The 25712-nt window shown below is 36.9% G+C and overlaps 1 protein-coding gene across 3 annotated transcripts in view; it reads right to left on the minus strand.

Annotated features, from left to right (window-relative positions):
• The window catches only part of akap6 (A kinase (PRKA) anchor protein 6), a 162477-nt gene extending 137415 nt beyond the window's left edge, over positions 1-25062 (minus strand). Inside the window, exons 1-3 of one of the 3 annotated variants that reach the window (XM_048190983.1) lie at positions 24874-25062; positions 23878-24143; positions 3573-3952 (exon numbers count right to left, since the gene is read on the minus strand). In XM_048190983.1, the coding sequence (XP_048046940.1) occupies positions 3573-3908 (336 nt within the window). In that variant the 5' untranslated portion in view covers positions 3909-3952; positions 23878-24143; positions 24874-25062. The remainder of the gene's footprint in view (positions 1-3572; positions 3953-23877; positions 24144-24873) is intronic. The other 2 variants (XM_048190982.1, XM_048190981.1) reach the window with 2 other exon arrangements.
• Positions 25063-25712: the final 650 nt, after the last annotated feature.

Consider the following 25712-nt stretch of genomic DNA (forward strand, 5'->3'; position numbering starts at 1 on the left):
TTTCAGAGATGGTGACACACGTTTAGTTAAAGGAGAGATTCCTGTAGCACATTAATAATGCACATCTCCGCAGCCAGTTTCCTTTCACTTATTTAAAGGTAAAGTGTGTTGCTTTTTGAGGTTAAAACAACTTCCTTCAATCTCAGTTTCAAAACATTGCTCAGTTTATTTGAATGGCTCTCATCTGTTTAAGCAGATCCACAGGCTGTCTGATTCTCCGTCATGAAAGGCAGCAAGAGGGTAAACGTCTAATTAAAAACAGCTGAGCACGCTGTTCTGAAGATGAAATGAGAACACGACTGAAAAACAGTGATGTTACTGAAACCTCATTCTTTCAAACAGTGTTATGTAATGGTTTCCTGATTCATCTGAAAGTGGAGCAGATGGATTCAGCTGTGAGAGTAACACTGAAACTCTCACTATAATCTCATCATCACTTGTGTTGTTACATCAATGTTGTTACTATTGGGCATTAGACCAGGGTTACCAAACTAGGGTTTCACAAGTTTATGAAAGAAAATAATTAATAAAATCATAAGAAACTGTCAAATAAATCATTTTAAAACAAAAACTATCAAAATCAAACAAACAAAAACACTAAAAAGAGACACTTTTTTTGTATATGTGCTTGTTATGTGACCATTAGTGAGGATGGTAACTCCCCAATAACCAAAACTAGCAAGTACTGTATAATGGAAACATATAGGCTATAGAATTATTAATTTATATACATTGTGTGTATCAGAGTTCAATCAGAGTTCAAGTTCAATCTAAGGACCAATTTTCCACACAATATGACTGTGCAGGTTCATTTAATTTTGCATGAGTGGTGCTCAAATCACTGTATACTGTGCGTACGTTCAGCAGCGTGCTTCAAAAGTGTGATATGATTTGTGCGAGCCGTTCCTATCATGACGTCAATGATAAAATGTGTGACCTATTTGAATTCTATTGAGAATTAACTACCAAGCATGGTAATGTTATGCATGGTAATGATGAGCCAAAAATGGTCTTACCCATAATTAAAGCCTTATTGTAACAAACACTTTTTGATATAAGAACTATGTTACTTTTTCATAAGGACAAGTAAAAGTTAGAATCAAGAGCTTTAAAGACTGGACCTTAATGACTTATTGACCAAACAATCAGTTTTCCAAATGTGTAAAACATGTTCTGTTTTAAAGATGACTGATATTAGGAAAAACCTAGCATTTGGATATTCCAAGAGATGAAGTAGCAGAAATACACCTAATTAACAGTTAAGGAGTATAACAATTTAATAAAAGAAAATGTATATTACTATAAGAAAATGTAAAGCAAAGTTAGTTTTGCTTTACATTTTCATGTAAAGCAATGAAACTTTCCATGGCACTTTGAAATAGAAAATTCTGTCAAACTGATAAGGTTCCAGGTGCTTAAATAATATAAAATACATCATATGTCCTGTGTAAACATGTAACTAGTAGTTAACTAGCTTTGTTGCAGATGTTATCAACCATCTTTGCATGTGTGGATGATAGGTAAGATAACACAAGAGACCATTTTGCTCAAATAAATAAATAAATAAATAGGCCTAATATAAATAAATAAATACTACGGGACCCCACTAAAACGGTTCAAACTTCAACACTTCAACACCCCACCATTACTTTTAAAGTAAAGGAGTTCAAATTTCTGTCATGCAATCTCAGAGGAACCTATTATTAGACAGAAACAGCATAACAACCTTTCCTGAGAGAATGCAATGTCACTATTAAATACATATTTACACATACCGAACAATGTAACACCTACCTGGAAAAAAAAACTCCAGCAAGCTATGCTCTAAACAAAAAGAGAGTTTGAGTTGAGTAGAGAAATCTGATAAGACATCTGGTGTGCTTAACGATTGATCCACATCCAAACTAATCTAGAACTCAAAGATCCATTATGGCCATTCTGTGTTTATAGCCGATCCATCCACCTCCAGACATCTAAGATGGACTGCTGTGGTGCTGTTAATGAGCCAACTAAAAGACTGAATTCTAGGCATACAGTATTTCATTATTTATATGTATTCAGGGTCCAAAATTGATGTTTGTACAATAACACCTGCAAATGGCTGGTAAATTGAGAAAATAATATTTAATATGGAATAACAAATATTTCTTACTGGCCAATTTGTACTCTCATTTGGTGCTTGGTAAGTGTTAATCTTGGTCCCTGTGTGTATTAATGTGTTCAAACAAAATACACCCTGACAGTGTAAGAAGGGCCTGTATACACAGCTTATACAATAAATAAATGCATCTACATGAAATAATGATTTAAATTTAAATTGTAGATTAACTTTGAGCTTCTGCTACAAACATTAGTGTAACAAAATATAAAATAGTTTTTTCGATGGACTAGTTCGCTAACATATATATCTAAAATGTAACATGTCTCTTCAAGATTCTTCTAAACCATCTCCTAGATCCTCTTTCTTTGCTTAAGTGATGTGTTCATTTATATCAAAGGTTTATGCTCATTCTTAAAAAATAATAGTAATAATAGTCCTCATAGGCCATTTTTACTACTGTTCATACTAGTTTGAGTTGCAAGATGGCACCAATTATCTGGTGTGAAAAGAAAGAGTCTACATTATGATACAAGATACAGTAACATTCACAGGAATAATATTGCATTTTGAAATATATTAAAATAGAAAAGAGTTATTTTTATATTTCACAATATTACTGTTCTTACTGTCTCATTGACCCCAAACTTATGAACGTTAGTGTACATGAAAATAGCACCATTATGTTGCCATAGATAAAATATTTGTTTAGCATCATTATATGAGAGTATCTCCTCAATGCTGCAACTGACCAGTTAGAATCAAGTATTTAAAGCTGTTCTTCACTGCTGGCAAAATGGACTTTCAATAAAACTTGGTTGCCTATGCAGTAGAAAGGCGAATACCTTTTTGAAATCAGTGCTACCTGACTACAGAAAACAGAGAAAAAAGGCATTCTTCTCTTTTGTCAAATAGGTATGGGCATGTTGCCGTTGAAGGCCACTTCCAGCAGTCTGCTATGGATATGGTTCACCAGAGTCAAATGCTGCTGTGCTTTAATAGGAAATACTTCTTAGCAAACTTTTAGTTAATGGTGTTGACTTGCATTGATCCTGGGTGCAATAATTCAAAGAGAAAATGTTTAATGGGAGTGAGTTACTTTCGGTTTCTAGTGAAGGATCCTGCGTGTTGTAGGCAGCGGCTAAAGGCTGCAAAGAGCTGTAAATATGGAGAGAATGCCACGACCCCGAAAATCTGAAAAACCTCCGTTTCAAACTGGCTACGAATAGTGTTTTATGGTAAATGGAGGGGTAAAACTGAAAGAAACTGCAGTTCTGTCAGTTCCGCCTAATTCCCCAAAGCAAAACGAAAAGCCCTGGAGCTGTCAAAGACTTTTGCTCACAAATAAACATGAATTTCTCAGTCCAAGCAACACAGAGAAAGAGTAAACATTGTTCACTTACATATACTACCTACATTGTAACAATACAAAACGGGTTGAAAATCAGTGAAGTTACAATTTAAGCACTCTTACCTTGAGTTGTACCAGGTGCACATCCACGTGTCTATTGTTGCTGTCTAGCTGCACAGAATGTGTGAGATCTCTGACTCTCTCTGTTGTGGTCCTCAGCCAGGTCTCTATCTCCGGCAAGTGGAGAACCACCTTCCAGTCGGCCCCTGTGTGGAGAGGAGGGGGTTTTTGGTACCTGCGGTAGGGATCTTGTTTCTGGGTCGGCCCATCCCCGCTAACGCTGGGCCCACACAGGTCCGGATCATCTTGTTTATCGAGGCCGGGGTCCAGGGTGGGAGTTACAGAGGTTATCATAGGGGAGGAAGCCTCACTGGCCATCGGCGATACTGCAACATTCATGATGAAACACTGTGTGATCCTGAGGACGGGGCCTTTTGGTTTAGCTGTTAGAGAAGAGGAGAGAGGATGAGACAAAAAAACAAGTTGTAAAAGCGCAAAACACCCATTAATATTAAAAGAGCTTCCAGATTACGTTAAATATGGAACACCAGAGGTAATTTGGGATGCAAATCTAATGGTCATCACTGTCATGGATGACAGCATGTAAATTGGCTCTCATGCACATGGCAAAGCATTAAAAAAGCATTTAAAAGAAAGGGATTTCTCATCTTGGGGAATTATTTTCCATTTTGAATGAAAAAAGCATTGCTACATGGATAAAAGCTCTAATCACAGACAAAACACACTGCACAGCTGGTTCAGAGAACATTTGAACCCCTACAGAATTCATACTTGAGCTAGCGGGCATATATTCTAACATCCTCTAGTATGTATATTCTCATTGCAGAGAGCATTTTATTAGACAAAGGATTAGTCATGAATAATTTCATCTATTTTCCTAGAGGAGAAAAACTGTACATTTTAGCTGATATACACATTTAAAAGCTGCATCTGTCATTTAGAGTACACTAGCATATAGCAGACCTCAAAGCAAAACTACGTCAAAAAATAAAATAAAATACTGATGTCATTGGGAATAGAAATTCATGTCACAAAAATCCTTTAAGATGCTTTCAAGCACCATGACACTCTGTTTAATCCCGGATCAACTATTTTAAATCACGTACATTGAGGATTATGTGCATATTGCCATGTCAGCACTAAAGGCTAATTTTATGGCAACATGATAAAATACAATGACGAACAATAATCAAATTATTTAAACAGCATTTTTGATATTTGACAATATAAAGGTCTGTCCACAACTCATGGTGGATGCATAGCCTCATGGAACGCACTGATGACGTGTGATGTCTGAGAGTAGGGTGCGTGGAGGTATGGAAATAAATACTCTGGCAGGAATGTAGGACATCTTATCATTGACCGAATGCAAAGATTAGGCAAACATTTTTGGGTCCTGAGACTTCCACAGTCGATATATGTATATTTTTTTAATATTTAGACCACTTTTATTATTGATTGCTATCAGGATGTAAAGAGAGTTTCCACCTAAATAACAAAAAGTATTGCATTCCCAAAAATTGCCTACCTTACCTTTAAGGTAAAAAAATTGTTTGTTTAGTATATAAGATTATGTATGGTTTAGCTCCTTCTCTTCTGGCTGACTTTATTCATTCATTTTGAATCTATTGAAAAAAGAGTAGGTGCAGCTACAGTAGATTGCATAATTCCACGAAGGAAAACTTTGTTTGGTCAAGTTGTTTTTTCATTTAGAGTATCACATCAGTGGAATTCTATACCACAATCAATTAGAGAATGCACATCGTTTAACTCATTCAAGTATAATTTTAAGAAATGGCTTCTTCATAATCAAAAATATGAACATTAATGTTGCTCCCTTTATTATTATTGTTATTATCATTATTATTATTTAACCCATAACAATACTTTGTCCATATTTGTATTTATTTATTTAATTATTTGTTTATTTAAATTTTTTTGCATGAAGTGTTGTTTAATTGTATTTTACATGTTTACAATTTTACTAGTTTACAATTTTTGGTTGTATTGTTGTTGTTGTTTTTTTTTTCTTCTTTTTTTTTTCTTTTCTCTAGTTTTTAGGCCTAATAACATCTGGCAGATGGATCATTTGGGTACATTTACATTCATGAATGTTGATTAATGTACACTGTCACTTTTTGAAATTTAAATAAACCAATACATTAATTGTTTCTACCCAAGATTATTTAGATATCACTCTATGGGCCAGATTTACTTTTAGCATTAAAAAACTACTATCAGGATTTACTAAAGACACGCAGTGAAAAATTAGCATGGACAGAGTTATTTTTGCGGCTGACCTTATTGCCTATGCATTTGTATGAGGAGAGTACTTGAATGAATCATGCAAAGTAATTTACTAAGGTTTGCGCTTGTCCATTTACTAGTATTTGAATCATTATTTACTGCCCAAAAAAAGCTGGTCTTTAAAGGGTCATGAAACCCCAAAACAATTTTTTTGAGATGTAAACAGATATGTATAGGCTGCACATCATTGAAAACACTAAAGGTACTCATTAATGTTATTCATAAGTGAAAAATAGTTATTTTTGCATTGTTCAGAGCGATTTCTGTCTTCCGGTTTGAAAAGCTGAGTCGGAGCAACGTCACAAAATCTGACGTAATCGTGTACTTTCGGCCCAAGTATGGGCATGGTTGAAAATGCTGACGTAGACCGTTTCGAGCGATTCTCGACATATATTCATGACATAAAGAATTAAAAATTGAATTTATATTGGCATAGTTAAATAACAAGTGTTCAGTACATGGAAATGACATACAGTGAGTCTCAAACTCCATTGTTTCCTCCTTCTTATATAAATCTCATTTGTTTAAAAGACCTCCGAAGAACAGGTGAATCTCAACATAACACCGACTGTTACGTAGCAGTCAGGATCATTAATATGTACGCCCCCAATATTTGCATATGCCAGCCCATGATCGAGGCATTACACAAGGGCAGCCAGTATTAACGTCTGGATGTGCACAGCTGAATCGTCAGACTAGGTAAGCAAGCAAGGACAATAATGAAAAATGGCAGATGGAGCAATAATAACTGACATGATCCATGATAACATGATATTTTTAGTGATATATGTAAATTTTCTTTCTAAATGTTTTGTTAGCATGTTGCTAATGTACTGTTAAATGTGGTTAAAGTTACCATTGTTTCTTACTGTATTCACGGAGACAAGATCCGTCGCTATTTTCATTTTTAAACACTAGCAGTCTGTATAATGCACAAACACAACTTCATTCTTTATAAATCTCTCCAACAGTGTGTAATGTTAGCTTTAGCCACAGAGCAAAACCTCAAACTCATTCAGAATCAAATGTAAACATCCAAATAAATACAATACTCACATAATCCGACGCATGCATGCAGTATGCATGACGAACACTTTGTAAAGATCCATTTTGAGGGTTATATTAGCTGTGTAAACTTTGTTTATGCACTATTTAAGGCAAGCGCAAGCTCTGGGGGCGGAGAGCGCGAGCATTTAAAGGGGCAGCATGAATCAGCGCATTTCTAATTATGCCCCAAAATAGGCAGTTAAAAAAATTAATAAAAAAAAATCTATGGGGTATTTTGAGCTGAAACTTCACAGACACATTCAGGGGACACCTTAGACTTATATTACATCTTGTAAAAAAAACGTTCGATGGCACCTTTAATCCAATCACTGCGCTGTAGTATGCATAAGATTATAATTGCGGTATTATGCATGAGGAAGTATCACTTCTCTCGCCTTGGTCTCTTGTCATTCAAAGACATATCGTTGGTGTTCGTTTCCTCAGTGCTACAACACAATGTGTTTTCCTGCGAAGCGACCAGAGCAGAGGTTTGTGTGCATGTTGTTTGTTTTGCAGTAATCTACCAGCACAAATGGAAAATATGTTCGTGTGAGATTGCATTACAGCAGAGAATTCAAATGTCACAAAAGTGCTGTTCATTCACCTCTGCCTGCTCTAGCTGCGTTCAAACACGCGAGCCGTATATGTTTCCTTCAGCACAGCACGTGTGGTGTTTGTATTTTGCCTGCGATGCGGTCAGAACTGGAGTTTGAATACGAACACATGAAAGATACGACTGTTATGATATAGACGCAGAGCGTGCATATGATCGGTTTCAGCGCGGAGCTTCGCGTTGTTTAACAACACTAGCCACGTGCCACATAGCTCATACAGAATAAAGTATCCGTGTTTAAAGTTTTTATTTCACACATTCTCCTGCACCAAACATTAACCAGCACGGTGTAGTTATGCACACATATTTCATCAAGTCTTCTTCAAATGAATTGGACACTGATGCAGTGGTGTAGCCTATCTGAACGGACGACACGATTATTCTAATAGACAAAAGACTGATTTTGAGACTGCAGTGCTCGTAAACGTAATCAAAGTAGCCTATTATTAGCCCTATTAAATATTCTTTCGCATTTCTCCCTTGTGCTTGGGAGTTTGTTGTCATTTTCTCCGTGCTCATATATTAATATTCATTATTCTGTATAATGGGTGTGTTCTATGTCTGTGCTTCATTGGTTGTTCTCTCCCCTCTTCTCCCCCTCTACACTCCCACTTTTCCAGAGCTTTACACGCCCATTTTAACAGAGTTTTTGCAGCTCAGAGGTGTGAACGACCAGGCTAAAACAGGGGGGTTTCATGACCCTTTAAACCAGATGCTAATTCTGCAGTGCGCTTTCAGAAACCCTCCACCTTCCCCAGCTCTACCTGTTTAGATCTGCTACCAGGGTTAATTCATGTATGTTACATGTACAGGAGCAGTAGCATGTTTCACATGCTCACAGCAATGTCTGTGAATGGCAGTAGCAAGCCTCGGTACTTGCTCTGCAGCAGCAGCAGCAGCAGCAGCGTAGCAGATCTATTCTGCCAAGACCAAATACATTAACATTGCCATATCCATTACCATACGAATCTCTCAGAGAGTTGTCATGACAGAACTACTGTAACATGGCCACTAAATGCCCATGAATAACGCACAATGAGGTCATACACAGCGTCAGTAGCTGAGGTCATTTCCAGCCTACACAAAGAAATCTGACAATAATGAAGATGATTCTAAACCTGAACAATCGAAGATCATTATGAGGCTGTCTCACCAGCATTAACCAGCATTGAATATCTAGGCCACTGCAACAGGGATGTCAACGATTGGAAATCAATATCTTCTTGAACGATCCAGTTCGTATGTCTGGTTATGCTGCTTCAGCACAGAGCGATTCCCAGTCCCACCAACAGCATCACAGCAGTCAGATGAATTATTCAGCTAATATGACTTCCTGGCATTTACAGCTCATCTGCATGTACTATTTGTTAAAACAGAGATGAAGCTGTTCAAACTAATTCATGAGTTGACATTCAACATGAAAGGGCAGATAGAATCATTTCAGATGTTTGCAAACATATCAGTGACAATATGACACACATCTGCATCAGGGGAACATACAAACAAGGATTCACAGAGGATTATAGAGGGCCTTACAGTTTCACATGCATGCACAATATATTCAGAACATGACATACACACATTTATTGGAATCATGGAATCCATGAAGATACAAAAGATAATGTACTGTAATGTATACCAAAATAAAGTTGAAGGGCAGAATCTGTGTTATACTCATCATACCTTTATTGTGTATTTTAGGAGTTTTTAAGGGTGACATGATGTCAGATGTGGTCATGAACATTACATGCTCCTATGATAGTTTATTTCCAATCTGTTAAGGATTCAAGGAGAGAGAATGTGAACACAATATAGATTTAGTTATTCCCCTCCAATACCAGCTCACCACATTATCAAAAATTAAGAAATAAAGAAACATAAACAAAGCAATGCAGAAGCATACAGATAAAACCATGAATTAATGTTATTTGATATAAAGATGCAAAATCATCTTGATCCACATGCGTCACTCTGTCTGCTTTATTTTCACACTGCAAAAGTGTCATTGCAAATAAATAATAAATAGCAGATGGAATAATACAAGGCAGAATGACCTTTTATGTGCAGCTGTCCAAGAGCCAAAAGCTTTACTTAATTATACCAGGCACTCAATAAACCAGCCATCAGTTCTGCTGACTTCACAAAATCTCCTGAAACGAGCAGCAGCCTCCGTTAAAACTCAAAACGGGTCAAATTGCTTTTTAGTAAATAGAGTTTCACACCACAATAAGAAATTATAATGATGTACACAAATGCAGCTGCATCTGACAAAAAAGTCACACTTTACATTACAGTGAACATTTAAGTGCTGAGTAGCACTAATGAATTATATGCATTGCGCTTTATGATAAATTGTGACATTGCTCATAATTATATATTTTATATGTATGTTAATTGTTATTTCAATTCTACAATTAAAATTGTCACTACTACCTGATGGATATTACTAAAATAACTGTTTCCCTGAGAATTCACATGCATGTCTCTGACAGTACTTCAAAATGTTTGGGAAACCTGTTTGAAAACAGACATTATTTTTGCAAATGAATGAAAATGTACTAAGAGTGACACTTCAAAATGAAATGAAGGAATCAGTTATCAATTTAATAATTCAAACATAAAAATAGGTTAGTGTATAAATTTATGTAGTTGCTGTGGAGTTCATTTAACTCATCGACTAGCATGTGCCATCATGTTAATCTTTTTTGCGAATTCAGCGCTGAATTAACCCTCGTTTGTGAAGCAGTCTGGCGTAATGACGGCATGGCAACAACACTCTTCTACGACAACTCTTCCTCTTCTCTAAAACAACCCAACTTGGCCTCACCCCCTTTATTGCAAACCAGCCGCTTGTTGTAGTCCTTAAAAAGTGATTTCTGTAAAAGAAAATAGCTCCATTTGCATTGAACTTTGAGCGTCGTAACTTTGAAGATGTTGTTTATGCTCAAACAGCAACATTGCACACACATTAAAGGTGCCCTAGATTATGTTTTTAAAAGATGTAATATAAATCTAAGGTGTCCCCTGAATGTGTCTGTGAAGTTTCAGCTCAAAATACCCCATAGATTTTTTTTTAATTAATTTTTTTAACTGCCTATTTTGGGGCATCATTATAAACGCGCCGATTTTATGCTGCGGCCCCTTTAAGTCCCGTGCTCTCCGCCCACAGAGCTCACGCTTGCCTTGAACAGTGCCTTAACAAAGTTTACACAGCTAATATAACCCTCAAAATGGATGTTTACAAAGTGTTCGTCATGCATGCGGCATGCATGCGTCGGATTATGTGAGTATTGTATACTGTTATATTGTTTACTTCTGATTTTGAATGAGTTTGATAGTGTTCTGTGGCTAACGGCTAATGCTACACTGTTGGAGAGATTTATAAAGAATAAAGTTGTGTTTATGCATTATACAGACTGCAAGTGTTTAAAAATGAAAATAGCGACGGCTCTCTTGTCTCCATGAATACAGTAAGAAACGATGGTAACTTTAACCACATTTGACAGTACATTAGCAACATGTTAACGAAACATTTAGAAAGACAATTTACAAATATCACTAAAAATATCATGATATCATGGATCATGTCAGTTATTATTGCTCCATCTGCCATTTTTCGCTATTGTTCTTGCTTGCTTACCTAGTCTGATGATTTGGTTGTGCACATCCAGACGTTAATACTGGCTGCCCTTGTCTAATGCCTTTTATAATGTTGGGAACATGGGCTGGCATATGCAAATATTGGGGGCATACACCCCGACTGTTACGTAACAGTCGGTGTTATGTTGAGATTCGCCTGTTCTTCGGAGGTCTTTTAAACAAATGAGATTTATATAAGAAGGAGGAAACAATGGAGTTTGAGACTCACTGTATGTCATTTCCATGTACTGAACTCTTGTTATTTAACTATGCCAAGATAAATTCAATTTTTCATCCGAGGGCACCTTTAACTAAAGTAAAAAAAAAGTGAAACCATAATCAAGGACCCCTTTAAATTTGTCTATTAATTGTCCATTTTAAAAAAGTGATTCATTTATTTCCATTTTTATGTCTGAATTATTAAATTGATAATTGATTTCTTCGTTTTATTTTATATAAAAGTGTCACTTCCATAAGACTTCCATAAACGTTACCATGAAAATGTATAGGCCTAAACGGCCTTTTTTTCTATTAATATCTGTGAGCTTTCTGGTAAACATTAAATATCTTGTTTACCATTTATAATAGTGTATATTTAACACAAAATACTTACTGTCTAAAAGAAAATCTAATTATGTTATGATATTATGATAAGTTTAAACTACATTCACCAAGTATGTTCCAGCAATAACTCAACATCAGAAGGTGACTGTGCATAATATTCTCAGCACATTCTTTATGCAGAGGTTAAGTTCTGTATTTAGCATCAGAATGAGATTCAGGGTCAGAACTCTCTGTGAATATAGCTGAGATGGCATCTCTCTGTATATTTCATGTTGGTTTGGATAAAGTGAACTAGAATCAATAGAGATGTCGAGCAGTCCTGTGAGTGAATGATGGCAGTGTGGGTGAGTTCGGTCTCCACATACTGCTGCTCTAGTAATCCCATAACACCCACATTAAACCCTCTAACTGCATTTAAAACCTATTTCCAGTCAGGCTGTGATTCACTATGACTGGCATCGTTTGAGTTATAGTGGGACCATTTCCACATGACACCCCATCTACAATGAGAGCGAGCAACGCAACGCAACGCAACACAACACAACGCAACGACCCATATGAGATTAAATGGAGAGCTTAAAAGAATAATTTACATAAAAAATCTAAATTACATTTCATTCCAATCCAAACCAAAATTAAAGGTGCCCTAGATTATGTTTTTAAAAGATGTAATATAAGTCTAAGGTGTCCCCTGAATGTGTCTGTGAAGTTTCAGCTCAAAATACCCCATAGATTTTTTTTTATTAATTTTTTTAACTGCCTATTTTGGGGCATCATTATAAACGCGCCGATTTTATGCTGCGGCCCCTTTAAATCCCGTGCTCTCCGCCCACAGAGCTCACGCTTGCCTTAAACAGTGCCTTAACAAAGTTTACACAGCTAATATAACCCTCAAAATGGATCTTTACAAAGTGTTCGTCATGCATGCGTCGGATTATGTGAGTATTGTATACTGTTATATTGTTTACTTCTGATTTTGAATGAGTTTGATAGTGCTCCGTGGCTAACGGGTAATGCTACATTGTTGGAGAGATTTATAAAGAATGAAGTTGTGTTTATGAATTATACAGACTGCAAGTGTTTAAAAATGAAAATAGCGACGGCTCTCTTGTCTCCGTGAATACAGTAATAACCGATGGTAACTTTAACCACATTTAACAGTACATTAGCAACATGCTAATGAAACATTTAGAAAGACAGTTTACAAATATCACTAAAAATATCATGTTATCATGGATCATGTCAGTTATTATTGCTCCATCTGCCATTTTTCGCTATTGTTCTTGCTTGCTTACCTAGTCTGATGATTTGGTTGTGCACATCCAGACATTAATACTGGCTGCCCTTGTCTAATGCCTTTCATAATGTTGGGAACATGGGCTGGCATATGCAAATATTGGGGGCGTACACCCCGACTGTTACGTAACAGTCGGTGTTATGTTGAGATTCGCCTGTTCTTCGGAGGTCTTTTAAACAAATGAGATTTATATAAGAAGGAGGAAACAATGGAGTTTGAGACTCACTGTATGTCATTTTCATGTACTGAACTCTTGTTATTTAACTATGCCAAGATAAATTAAATTTTTCATTCGAGGGCACCTTTAAGTACTTTCATCCAGCTTTTCTTTTTTTCTTTCTTTTTTTTTTGTACATAAAAAGCGTGATCAAGAATTGGCAAAAAGTTAATGATTAGTCATTTCTTTGTAATTATTTGTGATGTTTATTTCTCCCAAGGAATTTTGAAAGAAAAATCTGAGACAGAGTTGCTTAAGACAAAACTGGAAACTCAATTATGTCTCTTGAGCTCTGTAAGAGCAACCTCTGATCAATAACATTTCCTCTGGGTAGATGGATCCCACTAGGAAACAACATAGCTATCTATATTGTGCGCTCGCAGAGCTGACAGCGTTGATGATTATAATGTGAGCAATCTAGTTCTGCTGTCTCACTTTGCAATGTCAAAGAGGAGAAAGGGAGAAAGTCCTCTGTAAATGTATACAGTTGAACATCTGATTATATAAATACAGTGTAAAGCTTTGATCCAGACAGCAGGCCTGTGAAACTCTCTGCAGGTAGCATTCTTTTCTCTGGGGCTCTGTCCCAAATCCACTGAATTATTAATTGTATCCACAAGCAGATATGTTGCAGACATTTGCCTCCTTTTCTCACACCTTCAAGAAATAGAGCATATTAAAGAGCAATAAAAAAAAAGACACCAGAAAATGGTTTATACATTAAATTCTGATAGAATTACACAAGCTTCTTGCAGGCAATAAAAAGTAATACTCTGTCAAGGCTACATCATTTTAAAACTTAAATCTAAAGTGGTTGTCTTACATTCGCATAAAAATCAATTATATAGAACCTTTATTATCCCTTTGCAAATCCATCATTAAGTTCTAAACTTTCTTTTTAAAGAACTACAGGAGTAGTTCTCCTGATCCGATTGATGCAAGTCAGAAATATATCAGGATAATTAAAGAAACTATTAACTTTCTGAAGAAAGTGTTACATGCTGGCTGGCTAACTACCATGATGCCAGGCTGTTCTGATGGCCTAACACAAAAAAGCCTATGCAGTAGTGAAGAAAACTGTAGGACGAATGGTAGAGAAGTAAATGCTGCCAACTCATGGTTCATTGCCCTTCACACACCTGCAGCAGTGTTCCTGGCAGAACATCTCCCTATCCATCTACTCTCTTCCCTTCTGCTCTCATCTGGATGAAAGCCTGCCCGCTTCCTCTGACTTTGACCTAAACCAGATGCTGAGGTCAGACGTGAGAGTGTATACTCAGATTTTATGCTTTTAGCCAGTGTTTGAAGTGGGGGAAAAAAGTACTTTGTACTCGCTTTGACTCTGAGTGGTAAAATACCGGCAACATTTGAGAAGTGGCGGTACGCAAGAAAAAATGAAGGTACGTTAAAGATTAAAATATAGAAGTACCGGAACTTTGAGCACTGCTTTTAGAAATAGTTTTAGTTCTGTCATGACAACTCTCGGAGTGTTTGGCATAGTACTGGATATGACAATGTTGATATGTTTGTTCTTGGTGGAATAGATCTTCTACGTTGCTGCTGCTCCTTTTATTGCTGCTGCTGCAGGTTATTGTTGCTACTGCAGAGCAAGTACGGGACTTGCTACTGCCAATACATACCTGACACGCTGCTGTGAGCAAGTAAGACATGCTGCTGCTGTACAATATACCGTACATGAATTACCTGTAGCAGATTTATACAGGTGGAGCTGAGAAAGGTGGAGGGTTTCTGAAAGCGTGCTGCACTGCTAAGGCAAATGTTACCCAAGTATTTTGAAGGCTGAGAACGCAAGCTCATTGGTTACTGATACAGCAGGAAGCAATCAGCTGAATCAGCTATGTAATTAAAATGAATTTCAATAAATAAAAATACGGTTAAAAATCACACATTGTTTGTTGTTTGTCACATGTAGTATACCATTTTTATGCCATGGGTAATAAGAGGATTTTTCAACCGGCTACCACCACAAGTATATTTCAAACCTGTGGGAAGCACTGGAATGATACAACAGATAGAACGACAGAATGATACAACAGAATGAACGAACGAACGAACGAACGAACGAACGAACGAACGATAGATAGATAGATAGATAGATAGATAGATAGATAGATAGATAGATAGATACTTCAATAACTTCAATAATTCATAAAACTGAGGCAATGACCTCACAAACTGCACCATCCACCATTTTAACATACAACAAATAGTTAAAATATACAGGGTTCGTACACATTTTTACCAATAAAATTCCATGACTTTTCCATGACTTTTCCATGACTTTTCCATGACTTTAAGTAAAATTTCATGACCTAATGTTTCATGAAATGTCTATGTATACATGTTAAATAAGAAGAAAATCCATGTTACACCCAACATATTTTTACTAAACTAAATGACAAACTTTGTAGTGTACAGTAGAATATGAAATATTTATTTAAATAACGCTTGCACACAGAACGCGTCTTTGCGTCTAAAAACGTGAGACGCAGCGCTCAGGAGTGGTTTTTAAAAAAGCGCAGCATAGAACGCGAGAGTCTCGAGACGCGCCTTTGAGACGTGATAAAATAACGACAACGAAAATAATAGAAATAGGCAAACTGCAGAATTTACAGATACAAGTTTTGACATGGAAAAAAGAAAATAAGATAATAATGAGCGCCTCCTCCACCATGTTGCCATTATATAAAACAGTTGTCATGCCAACTCGCAACGCTTGCCCCGCCTCCGAGTTCTTCTGATTGGTCCACTGTTTTGGAACTGACATTGATGAGCGGCGCTGCGTGTAAAAGTTGAAATTCTTTTAACTTGACACGGCGTCTTAAAAACGCGGAGCTCATGTGAGAGGCGCAACAATGTTAAACTAAAAAATAAATAAAAGTGTCCAGCAGCACTGTCCTGCACAGTACCTCTGCAGTTAGGGTTTTCGTTTCTGGATACAGCACTCAAAATGGTCCCTTGTTTTACAGTGGATGAGAGGGAAGCACCGCAGCTGGGAGCGGGTGTCGCGTCAGTCGCACGGATGAAAAAGCCAGCGATTGGGTTGGAAGCAGTCGAGCACGCAGCTGCATACTTTTCATCATGAAGCCATACATTTTTAAATCTGCATTTCCCTGGCATTGCTACACAATACTAACATTAGCTGAAACTGCGTTACCCCGCGCAGAGAACGTCACGTGACGGATAGTGCGAACGTTAACTATTGTAATTTAACTAATATTATCAACTATATTCGAATATACGGAGATTGTGAAACAAATTTCCATGACTTTTCCAAAACTTTGTGGGTTAATTAATTTTTCCAAAACTTTTCCAGGCCTGGAAATTGCCATTTTAAAATTCCATGACTTTTCCAGGTTTTTCATGACCGTACGAACCCTGAATATATTAGTTGTATTTTATATAATGAATTCTGGCAAACACAGCTATAATGCATAAGACTTTAAAGGTTAAAGAGTTCAGAGTTTGAATTGCAAATATTTTTAATAAAGGTTTAATATTACATATCAAAAAGACTTGACTCTTGATATTTAATTCTGTAAAAGAGTGTGGAACAATAAGCCTGCAGCATCTTAAGATAACGGGGGAAATCACAATCAAGACACGTCTACATTTGTTCTGGGTTACACTGAAACAGATCCACTTTCTGAAAGGAGCAGAGGACAATATCCTGTGTGAGTCAGCAGAAACATGGTTTTATTTGTATTTTTGAGGGTCACAGAGAGACTGTGAGGCTAATATTTCAATACAGCAGTTTTATTTTCACTCTCGAATATAAATGTGTCCTTGTTTATCAAGTTATTCTGTGCAGAAAAAAGTGGCAAAAGTAGATTACAAGGTCAGTCCCATTGGCGTAACTTTGTTTGGGGGGGGGGGGGGGGGTTATAAATGACATCCTTACATCAACATATAATACAATATATTGTTAGTCCCGAGACTCTTCACATGAATAAATACATATCACCTATTAATGTTTGTGTGCCCTAATGGGCTAGTGGCAGAACTTTTGTGTGCCAGAGGTTCTGGGTTCTAATACCTTGTATATTTGTTTTTTACTCATTAAACCAAATATGTTCATCAGTGATTGTATATCAAGAGCAGGGACACATTTGAGTGCATTTTGCTTTGTGATTTCACTGGAACGAATAGAGTCTCCGTAACGACGTTAAGCAATAGATTGAAGCGCTCGTCTGTGTGAAGATTGAAGCACCAAGAGAACATTGTTCCGTTCCGCCACTAATAACAGCATCAACGAACGCTCAGCATGGTTTCAAAAACAACATATTCCAAGGCCAAATCGCTATTTAACAAGCAAATGAAATTAATACTCTGCTAGTCAACTGGAGATGTTTTTAAAAAAGTGGTGGGGACAATATCAACTCTATCGACATGTCCCACCCATCCCACCCGCAAATTATGCAAATTAGTCAGTCTATTGGAGTAACTTGAGGTTAAAAGTAAAGTGTGTAATTTCTGCATTACAAAACTGAATAGCAAAAATTATTTTTCAAGCAGGTTTCTCCAAACACTCCCATAGACTGCCGTTGGTCAGGCAAATAGACCAATTGAGACCGTGTTGTGGTATCGGCTTATAATGTAGGAGCCGTTTAATGCTCTTTTTTTGCATTCCACAGAGTAAATTTTCCATGGTTTTTCTATGTAAACATGATGGGCATCTTTGGCTGTTGCACTCGTGTCTCACATTTAGCAGTGTCTTACACATAAGCACTGCATTTATAGAACACTGGGTTAAGCTAAAAGAATTGTTTAAACACAAAAATGCACTCATTCTAACTTAACGCAGAGACAACAATTCTGCCCTAGAAATGGCAAATTACAGTAACAATCAAGCGGCAACCTCCCCCTTTCTCTCGTGAAGCCAATACGGAAGTAACTTAAACTGCGATTCATCGACTGGCCGCTAGGGACAGGCTCCAAAAGAGAGCAGAATCTCATAGAGTCCCATGTTAAATTGGCCAAGTTTATAGCAGAAAAAAACGTGTTTACAAGTTGGTTCAAATTGTGGTTTTGGTCTATACTGCTATTTTTGCCCTTCATGACAACTCTATTTTTTTATAACTTATCCGTTTAAATTATATTAAGCCTTAAAGTTCTGCATAATTAAGGGCGTGGTCACTGGAGTGACAGGTAGATTGCGCTGTTGTCTGTGAGCCGTCATGTTACCTCAGCTGCCGCTGAATTTGGCATCTCAGCCGTTTTTGTGCTTTTTTTCTCGATTATTTTATACAATTATAAAATATGGCTTGCTGCATAATATTCGAGACTGATGTGTGTCTGTGTAGATGTGCATGCATGCGGAAGAGACACAGAACACACGTTGTTGGATCGTGGCATTGGCTGAAAGTTTTGATTGTGAGATTTAACGTTACTACAATGACAATGGCGGGAGGATATCAAAATCCGACAGCACTGCTTGGATATTATAACTAAAACTGCTGCACTATTTTGAAAAAAATATACTTTGGACACAGGCTCATTTGTTTGTTAGATACGATCGTTTTACAACATAAAGGCTGCTCAGATTGCATTCTTTCTTGAAGAACGATGACAGAGAGCAGATCATTCAGAAGAAATGTGAAATGTTTTTTTGTTTTGCAATGGACACTCATATTTTACCCAAGTGCCACAGATTGGATTCATCTCGCGATCTCTATTTCATTATAAAGGTATGAAGTCCCATTTGATTTTCCATGTTGTTATTTGCACACCCAACACTACTGGTGTTGGAGGATCTATATCTTAAAGAAACGCCGTAGATTGACAGTAAACCTTTAGAACGTTCTGATGATAAATCTTCTCTTCATTAATATTTTAGATCGTATCTAAGATAGATAGATAGCTCCTTTGCTGCTAACATAGTCACGTCAAGCTAGGCGGGCGTGGTTTCAGCAACCAGTCATATCAGCTCAAACCACCTCCCCGCCTCTTTGCCCATTTTCAGTTATCCGGGAGTGACGTGCTGTGACGCGCAGCTAAGATGGCCGCGGCCTCATTTACGCTTCAAAACCGTTCAAAACTGCTGTTCAGAACTCTATGGGTGACGTCACGGACGCTACGTCCATATTTTTTTACAGTCTATGGTAACAATGCAATATCAAAATTGAGTATTTTATATGACAGTTTCAGCTCATTCACAAAGTTCCAACTAAACAATCTCAGAACTTTCTTTACCATAATAATGGTATGTACTTATTGACTGTAATGTTTTGTCTGATATCTGTCATGATGTCAAAGCACAATGAGCCCTGCCATGGCCCTATTACTGCCTGAATGTTTTTGGAAGCTCTGCTAAACTGTCCATCATCTCTTCGGGACAGTTTTGACCTGCTTCTCATCAATACATTGTTAACCCTTAACCTCAAAAATCAATGCGGTTAAAGGTTGAGGTCATTTATTCAGCAAGTTCATTACTACTGCTGCCATGGCAACCTGAGCCTCCTAAACCCCACAAATGGAAAACAATATTTAATGTCACTTTACTGTCACAATCAACCCGTTTCAGCAAATATTTAACCTTACAAAAATATATATGAAAATGTGTTTGCAAAATAAATTACATGTAGACTAGATTTTTATATTATTAAAAGAAAACACAAACACATGATTCTAGGGCAGTGGTTTTTAACTGTTATGTTGCATTTATACTTTGCAGTATGTACTCAACTGTCTAGACTCTAGTGTATGAATTTTAGTTTTTTTTGTCATCCAACACTGCAGTCAGACAGCCCCTCCCCCTCCACTACAAAAGGAAAGCTGTGACAGTTAAGATCATGAAATGTCCAACATTCTGCACTTGCACTATTGTGTGAACACACTACTGACACTATTCATACTACAAATAAAATAGTGCATAAGTGTGCAAACTGGGACGCACCTAACCTTTTTGACTCCAAGGCCCCCCCATTGTCAAAGACAATATTTGAAGGCCACCCAAGAAAGTTCTGGTACATGTGCTGTAATGACAAAGCTCTTCATTTTCTACTTTTTTTTACAGAAACTAGGGTTAGCAATATATAAAAATAATTCAATAAAATAATCGCAAATAATTAAAATAATTAAATTCCATAATCCCATTAACACTTTTAATTACCAATGAATTTACATGGGTGCTGAAGTTTACAAATCCTTAGCCCTAAAAGCAATAGCAATGTAACTAAAAGCCCGTTAACACCAAGAACGATAACTAAAAAGATAACTATAACAATGACTATATTTGTGTCCACGATATCAACTCATCATAAACCAATAAATCAACTAATTATCTTACTGTGTCCAAGTCTCCTCGCCTTCCGATGTCAATTAAGCTCGCTCCTGTTGCGTGTCTTCAAACTGGCAACCCGCGTGAGCATTCAAGTCTGAGGAGGAGGGGGCGGGGCGAACAATATTTTGAATTTGGACTGCAGTACCCATTTAAACCACTAGCTGTCATTCTTACATAAAGCACCTTTAAGGGACCATTTACACAACACCGTTTTCAACTAAAAACGGAAAACTTTTTGTACGTTTTAGGCCATTCATTTACATGACAACTGCGTATTGGGGGCCTGAAAACACAAAATTTTGAAAATGGGTTTCAAAGTGCAAGTTTTTGTAAACTATAACGTTATTATATCTGTCAACTTCACATGTTCAGTCTATATGCGCATAGTGTCTCTTTACATTGTGTAGTCGCGCGTAGAGTTTCTTTGACATCGCCAACTACTGGCCTGGCATGATTAATACAGAGCTTTTAGTCGTTTTCATGGATCTGTGTGAACAGGGATCATTTTGACAATGTTGTCGTCTGTACTGTATGCGAAAAATGCAAAGGAAATTTTAGTACATCGCTGTCATATAAATGCATCCAAAAATGCATTAACAAACATGGACTGATAAGAGCATCAGTCAATGACTACTTAAAATATGCATCAAATAAAAATACAACTTTTGCTAACATCACAGTATTTTTGAAAAGTGATTCAGATTCACTGTGTATTGGAAACATTATTGATTAAATATAGTTTCTATATTGAAATTGAAACATTCTATGAAACATCTAGATTAAAACATTTAACAACATTGAGGGTGATAAATTCTAACTTTTTAAGCATTATTAAATATATTTCAAAGCTTGCTGAGAATACTCAAGCTTTGCCCGACCGACTGCTGCCACACCCTGGGTGGTGAAGTTAGATGGCAGCTGCTCTCATTATATTTGAATGATGACAGAAGTGTGTGGACATGATACAGAGACAGACTGACTACACTTTGTGTCCAAATGGGAAATTAATTGAGACCTTGATACCACCATCAATGAGCTGGATTAAGCCAAAAATATATCACTATTTGAATTATATATCACTAACAGCTTTTAAATGCAAACAAACCATAGTTAAAGTCAGGCTTAAACTGTGTTTGGGTATGGCACTTAAAAAGCTTATTTTACAGTTTTACTAAGTCAGGACGTTTAAAGACACAGAATCTGCCATGAAAGCATGCTACCCTGCGCAAAAGTCTGCTAAACTGTAAAACGTTTTCAGCATGTCTGTGCTAATTTCAGTCTGTCTGCACACACAACACAGTGCTAAAAGCCTTAGAAGGGTCCTCAGCTCTCAAGATCACAGATCTCACCCCAGTATTCTGGGTCATCTGGTCCCCGTCATAACAAGCTCAGAGGGCTTGTCGTGCAACAAAAACAGACAGTTACACAGAATATTCTTCCACGCAGACACAGACAAGCGTCTAACCCTGCTAAAGCACAAATGCTCATCACCATAATAAAACAGGGTCTCGTGGGAGAGGGAGGGGCGAATCACAGAGGAATCGTTTCCCAAAACCCAGGACGGTGGCTGTGAACAATTGCAACAGTGCCTATACAGAACTGAAATACACAGCTATCTTAGGAGATTTAAGAAACTTCTAGACACACACACAAGCACATCATAAGGACAAGATTAAGACAAAACTCAATACTTCAACAGACTCAAATTCATATTATCTAGTGCATTTATAACATGAATTCCCTTTCAATTGTTTACTCACTTAACTGTAATGTATTACTACTTACCTACTCTTCACCTACACCATTACATACATACAGTACATAAACTGGGAATATAGTACATTTGTATTATTTATTATGTATAGATCAACAACTGGTTTGAACATATACACTTCTGTTTGGATAAATTATTACATTTTAAACATTTCAATTATTTGAGCAGCCTATCATATCTAGGTCAAGCAATCATCCAAATTATTACTATTATTATTATATTCACAATTCATATTTTTAACTATTTCAGTCTAATGATTTACTTTTTTATATATATGTTATATATTTTATATATTCAATGTAGTTTAAACAAATAAATAAATATTTTAAATATTCTAACCCCACTGAAAGTCCAAGGTCCAAAAGTCTGAGACCACATTGAAAATCTGAAATTTAAAAAAATTATAAAATCAAACATTTATTATTTAAAATATTCATTATTTATTTATTTAAACCTGGAATTAAAACATGGAAACTGTTTTATAATATTAAAAAGTTTAAAACAAATAAAAAATTATAACAATATATGAATAACAAATATTTCTAGCAAGTGAATTTGTGACATATTAATGTCACAATGATACTTATAATGTCTTCTATTAAAAGAGCACAATATGTCCACTGGAAATTCAATTTAAATGATCCTAGATAACATGATCATGATGTTTTGGAGTCCATACCAGCTAGAGTGCTCAATGTCATCAAAGCAAAAAGACATTCCTTTCCAAATACTACAAAATTAACATTTCAGCTTTCAAATGTTTTGCTGAAAAAAGTATTACATTTGAAGCATTTCATTACATACAGAGGTGTGATAGCGCATTGTATGTATACAGTATATATTATGTATATACTGTAGCATGTTTACTGTTTACTGAAAACCATCTAGTCAAACATCCTTTTCCACCAAATTAACTAGTCAAACATAGTTAACCATGAATTCTATTTCGAAGCCTGTGGTGCAACACCACACCTTAGGACGCACACATGCGGCCTTATCAGGAGGAAGGAAACAAATCCATTCTAATATCTCAGAGCATCTGTCATGCAACACCACCCTTGCAGGGCGTGTGTTTGGGCCTAAGGTGACGAGGCAGCATCTAAAGGAGAGAGAGCCATGACCAAGCAATGACACAGGCGTGCCCACCGGACCACATGCACCTTGAACTGCTCGTTAAATCCTGCGTTCCCTACCCTGTAACGGAGACCTAGAAACGTGCTTGACACAAACAAACAAGCAGGGCTATTGAGCTGAAAACACTGGGCCACGCTTCCGTGTATGGTGGGTGGAGAATACAAACTGACAAGCTCACATTCCCTACCAGAAATACCAATACTGCAAATAGAAAGGCTTTAAAAGGCTTCAATGTATGTTTGGCCCCCCTTGTGGATACTATTTGTGCATGCGTCAGGTCCTTCCTATGCAGGCCACTTCAACAATGCTCTCTCTCCACAATTTCCCTTCAGATAAAGTAAAACCTCTTGCTAGTACCATATCTCATTCATGCTCAAATCTACCCTGCTTTTGATAAAAAGAAGCATAAATCCAGCAGCCCGTAAGAGCAGAAGACAGAAGCCGGTACTCACCATAACACTATCTACTCCATTTTTCCATCCAGTGCGGTTGTGTGAGGGAGGTGCCTGCTATACGATCCACTGCAGGGCTGCCTGCCTCAAGCAGCCCTCGCTGGACGGATGCTGATGATGTAGCGCCTTTCAGGAGAGCAGCCCAGTTACCTTGGAAACTGAGGAGTGATGGAGTGGCCGTGCTGCACTGCCATTGGCTGGAGAGGGGTGGTGCTCCCTCTGTGGGGCCCCGGTGGGTGTGGCTACAGATGAGAGAGGAAGCAGAACTGTGAAAGCAGATGCACAACATCAGAGTGGTGTCCTTTTGCAGTAACACACACAGATGTATACACACTAAAATTTACTTTAAGAGCAATATGTACTGTTAAAAGTCTTTAAAATATACAACTATTTTCTTGAAAATATTAAAAATCACTTCTTTCCTTTCATCCCTCTCAAAATATACTTTTTTCTCTCTCCTTACAAAAAAATACTATTACAGTACAATGTTACAGTATATGGTGATCATTTTAAAGGCACATGGAACAGCACTTTTCCATATAAATAGTAAAACAATATTTTAATATTCCTGTTTATATTATTTATTGTTTCATATCAAAATCATAACAAGTTTATGCGTTTAACATTTTAACACTAATTCAAAACATGAACTAACCATGAGCAATACATTTATTTGTTACTGTATTTGTTCATCTTTGTTAAGGTTAGTTAAGAAAATACAGCTGTTCATAGTTTGTTCATGTTACGTCACATTAACTAATGTTAACAAATACAGCTCTTGATTTTAATAAAATATTAGTAAATGTTGAAATTAACATTAACAAAGATTAATAAATGTTGTAGAAGTGAAGTTCATTATTAGTTCGTGTTAATTAATGTAGTTAACTAATGTTAACTAATTAACCTTATTGTAAAGTGTTACAAAAACAAGAATATTTTGTATTTTTATTTACTGCCATTAACTATTATTATTATTATTATTATTATTATTATTACCAAAGTCCCAAGTCATTTCACTCGGCGGCCATCTTTGAAACGCCTCTCGGGCAACCTGGGCATCCATGCAGCTCCTATCTCTTTGATTGGGGAAACATCTAATTCTCCAAACCTGTTTGCAAAGCTTTCGGTTAAATTTCATATTTGAAATCACCAATGAAATCTGACAACTGTCTCACAATATTTATGACTCATAAATATTGTTTCTAAACGCTCGAATCATGACAAAAAAACGGTGTTTTTCAGGCTGGATCAACCTAATGCGCATGCGCAGCCCTAAATGCGCGTCTCTTGTGCCTCATTTCTGAGGCGCGCGTCTGACTGTTTCTATAGTAACCGGAGCTTCGCTTCTAACGGCAGCTGCAGTGACGCGATGACTTTACATATCGGAGATTGGCTCTTATTTAGAAGGCGGGACTTATTCCGCCATTTTGCGTATTGCACTTTATGTGTTATTGTGTTATTCTATAGTCTTTGTTATTACTATTTTTATTATTATTGTTATTGTCCTTGTTTTCGGATAATAATCACTAAATCCTTGGTAAACACGGCAGGTGCAGCCTTCACTTGCTTACAACCGTCTCGTTCACGGGTCATATCGTGTTACAAGTCATTTAAAGTTCATTTCGATTCGGACCTGACCCACAGAGTACACTTTCATCTTTTCGCTTTACCGCGCTAACAGTGTGATCATCAGCCAATCACAGCGACGCTGAGACGTTGCCTCCTCTCATGTGACTTGTCGTCTGCATTTTGGCTTTCGCAACTTCGCATCCTTCATATCACACCACTGTAAGAGGTCTTAAAAATAGAAAGGCTATTAACACCGCTCTTGTACT

The sequence above is a fragment of the Megalobrama amblycephala genome, linkage group LG5 (assembly GCF_018812025.1).
Source record: "Megalobrama amblycephala isolate DHTTF-2021 linkage group LG5, ASM1881202v1, whole genome shotgun sequence".
In the NCBI taxonomy this organism is placed as follows: domain Eukaryota; kingdom Metazoa; phylum Chordata; class Actinopteri; order Cypriniformes; family Xenocyprididae; genus Megalobrama; species Megalobrama amblycephala.